The sequence below is a fragment of the Notolepis coatsorum genome (genome assembly GCF_963971535.1).
Source record: "Notolepis coatsorum genome assembly, chromosome: 5".
Classification (NCBI taxonomy): Eukaryota; Metazoa; Chordata; class Actinopteri; order Aulopiformes; family Paralepididae; genus Notolepis; species Notolepis coatsorum.
This window is the reverse complement of record NC_140169.1, coordinates 96719435-96731540: the sequence shown is the minus strand read 5'-3', so window position 1 is coordinate 96731540 and position 12106 is coordinate 96719435. Positions and strand designations below refer to the sequence as shown.

General features: G+C 43.6%; 1 protein-coding gene across 1 annotated transcript in view; it reads right to left on the bottom strand.

The window, feature by feature from the left end:
- ttc13 (tetratricopeptide repeat domain 13) overlaps window positions 1–12106 on the bottom strand; it is a 93368-nt gene that overhangs the window by 18162 nt on the left and 63100 nt on the right. The window contains exons 12-15 of the mRNA XM_084313740.1: window positions 6983–7139; window positions 2997–3127; window positions 1624–1756; window positions 343–435 (exon numbers count right to left, since the gene is read on the bottom strand). Of these exons, the coding sequence (XP_084169866.1) occupies window positions 343–435; window positions 1624–1756; window positions 2997–3127; window positions 6983–7139 (514 nt within the window). The remainder of the gene's footprint in view (window positions 1–342; window positions 436–1623; window positions 1757–2996; window positions 3128–6982; window positions 7140–12106) is intronic.

Below are 12106 nucleotides of genomic sequence, written 5' to 3'. Positions count from 1 at the left end.
AATGTCGAATTAAGGAATATCAAAATAAAAGCACAAGTTGTTGAACTTGATCATGCATATTTATTAGAAAATTGTATTACAGCACTATGTTATGAATACACATTTATAAAACAAGGCATATTTAGCCAAAATATGTTGCAAACAAAAAAACAAAAAAACAAAAAAAAGGGATCCCCCCCCTCTCCCCCGAATGCACGACACTGTCACCTACCCACGACCCCACTTTGGGTCGCAACCCGTAGTTTGAGAACCACTGCTCTAAAGGCTCCTTCTCCCTCCTTCTCCCTCCCGCCTCTATGGCTCCTCTTCCCTCTGGGAAAGGGCAGAAAGGCAGCTGGTCACCTGATGAGGTTGATGTGGTTGTTAAAACCTCGACTCAGACTCCTGGCAGGCATCTGATCTAACCACAGGACCGGCTGGTCAGGATCTGCAATCCTAGACACACACACACACAATGAGGACAAGAAAGTCTTTGATTCAGACAATGTTGTAACTTGAGAGCATTCTCTCCTGATCTTCCATTGTGAAGAGAAAAGTCTCGCTCTCTCTCGCTCTCTCGACACCTTATCACTACCATGTTGTCTCACGCTGGAATGCATGCTCCCGCTTTGTTTTGCCGTTTCCACTGCCAACCGACCCGTGTGGAACAGTGCCTACCCGTGTTAATTTAAGGCACTGCTCTGGGGTAGGTACTATCATGCTATGCTGTATGTGCTGATTTAGGCACTGCTCTGGGGTAGGTACTATCATGCTATACTGTATGTGGTGATTTAGGCACTGCTCTGGGGTAGGTACTATCATGCTATACTGTATGTGCTGATTTAGGCACTGCTCTGGGGTAGGTACCATCATGCTATACTGTATGTGCTGATTTAGGCACTGCTCTGGGGTAGGTACTATCATGCTATACTGTATGTGCTGATTTAAGCACTGCTCTGGGGTAGGTACTATCATGCAACTTGTCACATGTTTATGGTCTGTGGCAACACTTTACAGCCAACCTCATATTGTGGAAAAGATTAGTAAAACTTGTATTAAGAAGTTGTGAAGAATCTAGTGATCTATTCACAAAGATTATTACTTTTGTCTGCGAATCTATTAGTTACAACAAGATTGTATAAAGATGAAGTGTTGTATTTTATTGGTGACGTCACCACAGTCAGTCCATCTCCAGGGGAGGAGCACAGCGTGAGGGGAACGAGAGAATCCAACCACCTAAACGCTTCACTTAAATATGCTTTAGGCAAGAAATAGGATATGCAATTGGTGGATCTTATTCATATTTGAGCTGTGATCGAGTGACATCAAAATTATCAATCAAAAGACGCAAACAGACGTTCACTCTTCCTCTCCGACTCAAATCGCTTACACTCTTTTTTGCATTTTACTAGCTACAAAAAAATAAACGTCCTCCACTGTGTCATGTTGTTGTGTCTCTAGTGAAATGTGAAATGTACTCCATCAAGCAGAGTATCTCCTCCCAAAGAGGCTCCTCTATTGTCTCAGCTCCTCCTACCTACCTGTGTTGTGTACTAGAAAAACAACACAACGACGTACAGCAAGCCGACCTGCACTGTGACGTGCCTACTGGTCAGTGGAAGAGTGACATTAGTGAACCCTCACCTCCTCCATTTGACAGCGATATCAAACATGTCTCTCCACTGCATCTGTCTGGTTTTGCCATTGATTCGAACCTTGGAGTTGCTCCATGTCCGATGCATGGCCTGCATCACCTCCAGTGTGGCTAGACCCATAGCTGTCAGGACAGAATCATCATCATATTATTATGGCCATCATCACCTCCAGTGTGGCTAGACCCATAGCTGTCAGGACAGAATCATCATCATATTATTATTATTATTATTATTATTATTATTATTATTATTATTATTATTATTATTATTATTATTATTATTATTATTATTATTATTATTATTATTATTATTATTATTATGGCCATCATCACCTCCAGTGTGGCTAGACCCATAGCTGTCAGGACAGAATCATCATCATATTATTATTATTATGGCCATCATCACCTCCAGTGTGGCTAGACCCATAGCCGTCAGGACAGAATCATCATCATATTATTATTATTATGGCCATCATCACCTCCAGTGTGGCTAGACCCATAGCTGTCAGTACAGAACATCATCATCATCAATATTATCATTATGACCTTCATAACCTCCAGTGTGGCTAGACCCATAGCTGTCAGTACAGAACATCATCATCATCATCAATATTATCATTATGGCCTTCATCACCTCCAGCATGGCTAGACCCATAACTGTCAAAATGATCATCATCATCTTCCACTTGACATGAATACTGATATTACTGTTAATATATTATAAAAAAAAAAATGTATCCACTTTTTCTCCTTATTTTCTATTTTTTCTCCCATCCCAATTTCGTGTTTCCAATTCTCCCCTCCCCTGTCTTGAACGTTGCTCGACTATGCCCCCCACTGGTCGGTTGTAGGGAGGATAAAAGCCTTGCATCACGTGTCCCCTCCGGTACACGAGGAGGCAGCCTGTCACATCTTTTCACCTGCTAGCGCGGACTCTCATTGGCGAGGTGTAACGTATGGGAGGCTCACACTACCCCCGCCACTTCCTGTCTCTGCTGTGCAGGCGTCCCCCAACCGACCTGTAGGAGTCGCTGTCCACAACGTTCAAATTACCACTCATCGACTTCCAACCGCTGACTCTGCCAATGAGCCAGTATGACGGCCGGCCCAAGCCGGAGGCAATGCTGACACCCGGATTCGAGACCGGAGTCTCTTGCATTGGTGATGAGCGCAATCTCCGTTGCGCCACCCAGCCGCCCCTACTGTTAATATATTATTATTATTATTATTATTATTATTATTATTATTATTATTATTATTATTATTATTATTATATTAGGCTAGTATCTGGTAGTTATATAAAACTTGTATATATATAAAGTTTGTATATATATATTTTTCCCTCTAAGATCTAGTGCGGTACCTCTGTGTATTCTCTTGTTGGGCAGGAAGCCGGGGGTGTTGTACTGCATCAGCGCCCCCAGGTGGTCGGCTGTACAGATCAGCTTCTGCACCTCACTGCTGTAGCTGTCAAAGTTCTGTGGTAAAACATCCCTGAAACACACCAGGACAAGACAAGAGGTTAGCTAGATACACGCTAACACAGGTTAGCTAGATACACGCTAACTATGGATGCCCCGATCGATCGGCCACCGATCGTTATCGGCCGATAATCAGTATAAATATGCGATCGGTGATCGGTGATAATGCTTTATTTTCGCCGATCGTCAAAGCCGATCTCATTCGCTGAGTTCTGTCTCAGACACCGGATGGTGCGGGGTCTGCTCCTCCCTCCCGCACGCATGTAAACACGGGTCTAGTCTAGTGAGACGGGACACGGGAGGACGGCGTCGCCGTCTCCCTGAGCTAACGTTAGCTTAGCTACCGTTACAAAATGACCCAGTCAACTATTCACTTTTAGTTTAATACATGATGAGGCATTGTCTAACCGAACGGTATCTAGCCGGCCAGCTAGCTCCTGATATCAACAAACGCTCCAGCAAGTATAGTAAAGATGTATATGATACCTGTTAGCTGTTAGCTGTTAGCTCACGTTAGTTCACTGTTCAAAACGAAATGTCCCATTGAACTAAATAATTCACTGAGGCGTTGTATTAACGTTATATATCCAGCTAGCAGTAGCTACAGATAGCTCCTGATAGGGCTGGGCGATATGGCCTAAATATGATATCACGATATTTTCTGACCTTTCGGCGATACACGATACACATCACGATGTTTTTCTTTTTTTCCCCAAACAATTCATTATGAGGCTTACCAAGACAGTATTTGAGTTTGCAAGCTAACATTAAAGACTAAATAAAATACCCATGCATTTAGCATTTTTATATTATATATTAGATTTAGATTATTGGATTATTAGATTATATATTGCATATATTTAGCAATGAGATATTATATGATTTAGATATGAAATATGATTAATTGAAAATGGGAGACCCTGATGTAAACAAGACGAAAGACTTTCTCTGGTCTGCATCCCCTTAACAATTGTATGTATTGAGCTGTACTGTACCCATTCTGCAATATGTTAATAAAGTTTTAAATCAATCAATCAATCAATAAATAGCATTTTAGCATTTTTATGAAACTACTGTATATTTGTATGTCTCTAAATGTTTTGATGAATTGAAAATGGAGGACCCTTATGTAAAAAAGCCGAAAGTCTTTTTCTGGTCTTCATCCCCCAGTCCACTGTTGTTGTATTGAGCTGTACTGTATTGTACCCATTCTGCAATCGTTAATAACGTTTTCATTCATTCGAGAATAATTTTGATTGACAGTCGAGTCTGCCAATTACGTCACACCGATTGAACCCGCCCTGCTGTTCTTAGCACCAATCGGCAAGCTCTATGCGTTTTTTACTTCCGCAATTGATTTTGACGAGAGCTGAGCTCAGCTCAACGACAACAACAGCTCCCAATCCCCGAGTGATTACCAGCGCACCGCAGCATGACTAAACAAGCCATAATGATTTTATTGCAACGAATGTTATAATAAAAGCCTTTCCATACATCTGTCTGATTGAAAACTTTATTAACAGACCGCAGAATGGGCATGCACAACTCCGCACGGGCTGAGATATGAACAGTAACGCTTGCTATCTGTCGTCATCGGACGTTGCTATGTTTGGGTAAATACGCTAATGTTATTGAACGTGTAACTATATAACGTTAATGCCACAAAACGAATGCCTTTGTTAATAATAATTAGTAACTTTGATGCAGTAGTGTGTGTGGGGGCGGCGTTGTTCAAAAGTTTGAACGGGTGTGGACCAGATTGACGCGACACAATCCTCTTGGGCAAAACATCACGATATCCACAATACGTTAAAAAAGTGTATCGTTAATGAACTGTACCCGATATTTATATAATATCGTCATATCGCCCAGCCCTAGCTCCTGATATCAATGTCTTATAACACTGATTCGATGCGTATTCGAGCTGAGGGCTTGTTGAGCACAGTTAAGTAACGTTATACCAATAGGGTCCAGGTGCAGCTCCGGAGAATCCTGGCCGTAGCTGGAGGCTACTAGAGTACACACAGACAGTGGAGCTTGTGTTGCGTGGTGGCGATGTCTCGCAGATAATACAAGTACAAGTCTAATTATATAATATATATATTTTATAAAAAAAGAAAAAGAAAAATATATAAAATACATTTTAATTTCTTTTAATCAAAAACGGATCGGTATCGGATCGGTATCGGCCGATATGGCTCACGACGATCGGTGGCAAAAAACGTGATCGGGGCATCCCTAACGCTAACACAGGTAAACTAGATACACGCTAACACAGGTCAGCTAGATGTGATGAGTCATCGAATGGCTCTAGTGTGTTGGTGCAGGGGATCGGGATGGGCGTATAGAGTGGAGTATAGAGAAATTGTAGGAATTTTCCATTGGTCCTCTCAGCCCACATTACCTTTTATAGCATTTCCATTGGCTATAGGCTAAGTGGCAGATCTATATACGCAGAGGATTAGATGCAGCCTGCATTAGGAAAGAGAACATTTCAGATCTAGATATTTCAAGATTCTAGGCCTTAGTTCCGTGCACTGCAAGTCAGCCGACAAGAGTCTTTATCATAAAAGGTTCCAAAGATATTACATTTTCTTGCAAAACATGTCTAGGGCACGACACTCTGCTTCAGAGGGTTAAACCTACTTGATATGAAGCTGTAGGCCAGGTTGTTCTTCATGATTGATTGATTGAAAACTTTATTAACAGATTGCAGAATGGGTACAGTACAGTACAGCTCAAGCAGTACAAGCAAAACTGTACATTGGAATATTGACAAAACCATACTTGGTCATTTACTGTACATTGGAGGGGGTTGGGTTAGGACATTTACGGGGGCCAGTTTCGAATTGCAGTCTCCCGTAGGTGCTCTTTGAGAGTGGTTTTGAAAGTGGGAAGTGGGTAGTGATTCACATTCCTTTACAGCTTTGGGTAGGGCGTTCCACATTGATGTGGCATAATTGCGAAACGTGTTTAGTCCCTTGTTTGAGCCGAATCTGGGTTTAACATGATTTGTGGAGCTCCCTCTGGTGTTGTGATCGTGGTATTCACTGACCTTTGGGAAGTATTTTGACATGTACATGGGTACCTTGGTTGTGTAGTGTATCTTGTAGACCAGGCCCATTGCAAGTTGCTGTACTCTGTCGTCTACTCTAAGCCATCCTAGGTTGTCAAAGTGGGCAGGGGTGAGGTGGGTTCTAGGAGTAAGGTCAAGCAGTAGTCTGACCAGTTTGTTTTGAGATGTTTGTAATTTAGTTTTTAGCGCCTTTGAGGTGCTTTGGTACCATGAGGTGCAAGCATAGTCGTAGTATCCTTGATTGAGTGCTCCTGCCAGAGTCTTCAGGGTATTCTTGTTTACCAGAGAGGAGATCCGGTACAAGAATCGAGTTCGTTGGTTGACTTTTTTTTATTACATTGGATGCCATTTTGTCACAGGAAAGATTAGCCTCTAGGATGGAACCCAGGTAGGTAATTTCATCTTTCCTTGTGACAATATTGTCACCCACTGTAACCGAGAAGCCGTCGGTCTTGCTGAGTTTGTTATTTGAACCGAAGAGAATGGACTCTGTTTTGCCCATGTGTAATGATAGTTTGTTATCAGCGAGCCATATGCAGATTTTGCCTAGTTCCGAGCTGAGGGTTTTTTCAACCTGTAACTTGTTCTTGTCAGAGACCAGCAGGGCTGAGTCGTCCGCAAACAGGAACAAGTTGCAGTCACAAGCTGACGACATGTCATTTGCATAAATTAGGAACAGTAGCGGTCCTAGTATGCTTCCTTCTGGAACACCACAGCTCACTGGGAGGGGGGGGGGGATAGGGTACCGTTTACATCCACCATCTATCATAGATAGTTAGTTAGTTAACTTACTTGATATGAGGCTGTAGGCCTGGCTGTTCTTCATAGTCTTCTATGAGGAAAGGAAGGTTCTTGGCCCAGTGGTTCTTGAAGTTCCCTGGCAGGTCCTGGTCCACATTGTATTCTGCTACAGAGATGTCCAGGTGGGAGTGGAGGTAACGAGAGTACTCTGGGATACGGGAGGGAAATGAGGTTATGGTAAATGGACTGCATTCATGCTCTTTACAACTTGCCTCACATTCACCCAGTTAGGAGGAACAGGGAACCTTCAGATTACCAGACGACCGCTCTACCTCCTGAGACACTGCAGTGCTAACCCTAACCTTCAGATTACCAGACGGCCGCTCTACCTCCTTAGTAGGGATGGGTACCTTTCACATTGAACCGATACGGTACCGGTACTGGTACCTGTGAATCGATACCGGTACCCAATGGTACCTTTTTTCGGTACTTTAGTCTCAAGAAATGTTATTTACCTACCTCAGTCGTAAAAAAAAAATCCAAACTTCAAATAACTACAATTTAGACAGTTTTTGGCTTGCCATTGCTCCAACTGCTTTGTTGTTAAATCAAGTCAAATCCTAGGTAAGCATATATTGTGCGTGTGAACGTTGACATGAAAATAAAAAAGGTGAGAAAAAAAATAAAAATAAAAAATTCTTTTTTCGGTATCTCACTTGAATCGATACTCGGTAGTACCGACGTGTTTCAGTTCGGTACCTCAAAAGTACCGAATTCGGTACCCATCCCTACTCCTGAGACACTGCTAACCCTAACCCTCAGATTACCAGATGGCCGCTCTAAATCCTGAGACACTGCTGACTCTAACCTTCAGATTACCAGATGACTGCTCTAAATCCTGAGACACTGCTAACCCTAACCTTCAGATTATCGCTCTACCTCCTGAGACACTGCTGACCCTAACCTTCAGATTACCTGAGACACTGCTAGCCCTAACATTCAGATTACCTGAGACTAGGGGTGTAACGATGCATCGATTAATCGAAATGCATCGATTCTAATGTGACGATTCAACTGCATCGATTTGAAAATGTTAGAATAAGATTATAATCTAAATTAATTAAAAAAAATAAAAAACAAAAAAACGTTTTTTTAAAGTGTTAGTATACAGAAAATGGAACCCCTAACCCCTAAAATGGGATTTCATATGATAGAAGTAGGGTTGCAATTGATTGTTGCACTCCATTATTGATAACGTTAATAATAAATGAATCGAGTAATTGTAACAAAAAATACCACATTTACCAAACAATAACAAATGTATTTGTTTCCTCAATCAAAAGGTGAATTTCCACAGCAGCAACATATTGCATTCTCACAACATTGCACAGCATATGAAACATATAGAAATGTAGAGGCCTAGACATATTAAAACATATTTCATCAGGGCGGTTAGGTGACGTAGCGGAGATTGCGTTCGTCACCAACCCCGGAGCTGTGAGCTGGATTCGCCTGTTCGAATCCAGCTCACAGCTCCGGGGTTGTCACCAGCTTGGCTGGCCGTTCACACTAATACAATTGGCTGTATTAGAGGGTGGGAGAAGCTGGCGGGGTGGGTCCGGGTCGTTGTAAACAGCGACTCCTACAGTTCGGTCGGGGCGCCTGCTAAGCGCGGATAGGACCTGAGTGGGATAGTGTGATCCTTCCACACGCTACGCCCTCTCAGGGAGGATCCGCGCTGCCAGGTGAAAAGAAGCGGTTGATTGGCTGGACGTGTGTCGGAGGAAGCACGTGATAGCCTCCACTCTCCCAGATGATCCGACTGTGGGGGGTAAGTGCGCAGCGACCAGGAAGGGGATTGGGAATTGGCATACGACTAACATTGGGATGGGAGAAAATCTGAGGAAAATGGAGGGGGAAAAAAGATTAAAAAAAAAAAAAAAAAAAACATATTTCATCTTTCTAAAACAAAGAAAATGTGATCATATCACACCAGTATTGTCCTCCCTACACTGGCTTCCTATTCAAGCCAGATCTGACTTTAAAGTGCTACTCCTCACTTACAAAATGTTAAAGGTCCCCTTTTCCAGTGTTTAGCAATGTTTTCTAGCAATGGGGGTTTGTATCAATGGGGTCTGTGTCTCTAATTCTCATCTTGGCGGATTGCTCCAATTCAGTTCAGACAAGATCCTCCCCCAGTGAACTAAGCCATTCTGATTTGACTCGCTATTCTACGTAGCAAGGAGCTGATCTGCATAACTAACGCCCCCTCTATGGTTGTAGTGCACACTCAACCATTCGCTCAACAACAGAGCGAGTGGAAATACCGACACTTCCTCAAACGGGTTGACGCGGCGCGGGCGCAGACAGAGAGAGAGCAGAGAATGAGCGAGCGAGAGAGAGGAAGAGAGGGACACTGATCACCCCACACACTCCCGACTACGCGGGGAAACACACACATGCAGTCGGGACACAGACTGTGACGAGCGAGCGAGAGAGAGGGAGAGGGAGAGATAGAGAGGGAGAGAGGGAGACACGGAGCACTTTACACACACTCCCGACTGCACGCGCGGGGAAACACACACACAGTCGGGACAGGGAGAGGGAGAGAGAGGGGGACACGTGTATCACTTCCGCAACGGATTTAGTCGGATTTCGGTTTCGACTTCACTGCCGCTTTCCCACTTCAACGCCAGAGCAGCATTGTCGCGCCATCTAGTAATATTGTCGCGTTGTGGAAAGCAGGATGAGAGAGCGTAGATTTCAGTGTGTATCATTTAATCATTTATCATTGGCATACATTGTACAGAAGTACAGAATACTTTTATCCAAAATGCTTCTTACTGTTACTGTTAGAGACTGTGCTAGACAAGATAAGTATGAAATAAAATAGTATAGCATAAAATCTACGCTCTCTCATCCTGCTTTCCACAACGCGACAATATTATTAAACAGCAGCTCTGTCATTGCAGTGGGAAAAGTGAGCCGTATTGTATATTAGTACATTGCATAGTATATTGTATATTGTATGGTAACTCAGTTACTTCTATTCTGCATCGAACATTGTACATATGTCTATACTGAACAGCGTGACCTCTATTTTTACATCTATTTTGCGTGCTATACTATTTTATTTCATACTTATCTTGTCTAGCACAGTCTCTAACAGTAACAGTAAGAAGCATTTTGGATAAAAGTATTCTGTACTTCTGTATGACAACAATGTATGCCTTTCAAATGTTAAATGATAAATGACACACTGAAATCTACGCTCTCTCATCCTGCTTTCCACAACGCGACAATATTATTAAACAGCAGCCCTGTCATTGAAGTGGGAAAAGTGAGCATTAAACAGCTGTTAAATGATAAATGATTAAATGATACACACTGAAATCTACGCTCTCTCATCCTGCTTTCCACAACGCGACAATATTATTAGATGGCGCGACAATATTGCTCTGGCGTTGGAGTGGGAAAGCGGCAGTGAAGTCTGCCGCTGCCGCGGGGGCGTGCCACAGCGTGTCACGTGGCCGCCGCGGCCAATCAGGCGAACCCGGAAACCGAAATCAGACTAAATCCGTTGCGGAAGTGATACACGCGAGGGGGACGGAGCACTTTACACACACTCCCGACCGTGCGAGCGGGGAAACACACACACGCAGTCGGGACACAGACTGTGACGAGCGAGCGAGAGAGAGAGAGACAGAGAGGGACACGGAGCACCCCACACACGCGCAGTCGGGAGCGCGCGCAAAACGCTCCGCATCCCTCCCTCTCCATCTCCTTCCCTCCCTCCCTCTCCCGCCCACCCTCCGCTCCCCCCCCCGTCGGCACCCGCGCCACATCAACCCACTGCAAAGTATCATAGTGCACACGCACACTCCCACGCGTATTCCGATCCACGCAATAATATCCACAGGAGTATATATTGTCATTTGAAACAAGTTACCAATGCATTGTCCCGTGGGATTATGCCCCCCCCTGTGGTGAAATTTATTAGTCTCCCTCTCCATCTCCCTATGTCTCTCTCTGTCTGCCAGTGCAGACTGTGGGTGACTGTCACTCAAAGCGCTTTGCGAGTATGGGTGGAGCCCAGCCCAAAACAGCTTGAAATCTTGAAGTGGAAAAATGCTGCTTTAGAGTACTTGATTAGAAATACAAAACAATGCATTAAAAAAAAAATTAAAAAGAAATTACAGATGTGTTCCATAGACTCACAGGAATTGTGTAAAATTGCCCAAATAGTGAAAGGAATAGCAAAACATGGGACCTTTAAATGGGCTTGCACCGCTCTATCTATCCGATCTCATCTCACAATACTCGCCTGCTTGTGCTCTGCACTCACAAAATGCGGGGCTTCCATCGATTTCTAAGGTTAAAAAGAAATCCGCCTGCCACAGAGCCTTTGTCTACCGCACTCCCAACCTGTGGAATAAATTACATCATATCGATTCTAAGCAGGCGAGCTGCATATGTGGCTACAAAAAGAACGTCACTGGCTACTTAAAATATCAAAAGCATGTATTTAACAAACTCAAACATTTTCTAAACACGATTTTATATTAACACTTTGATTGCCGGAAAACGCTTTTTCACGTCATTCAGAGCCATGCTAAAGGTGCCGAGGACGCCGTAACTCGTCTTTGATATCAATATTTCAAAAATCTGTGATCGAAATCATATTTTCTTTCCGGAGCCCTGAGATGTGCTGGTGGGCTCCCACCAACTGTCTAACGGTTCGAGAGCGCCATCTGGTGGCCGATCGGCAGATCGGCCAAGAGGGAGGGGCGCCCCAAACAGGAAGTGCTCATCCATATGAGCTCCGGGCACTCGCGTCCGGTAGCCGGACTCCATCTCAACACACTGGATGATCAATCGCTCGCCCTAACTCAATAAACAACGTTATTTGGACGTATATAGTATTATACAAGCTGGAAATGGTTCATCAGGATAAACATCCCATAATCGAAAACGGTCTACACCACGCTGATCGTCCAACGGCGCGAGGAAGATACGGTAAGATTCAGCGTTATTTTTGAACGTGTTCCATATAAACTGTTATGATGAACATATGATCCACACTAGATGAATGATATAACGCTGCCCACGGAATTATAAACGATCCCCCGCCCATCCGGTCATCATCAGATCATACGTAGATCATTCTAGAAGTAC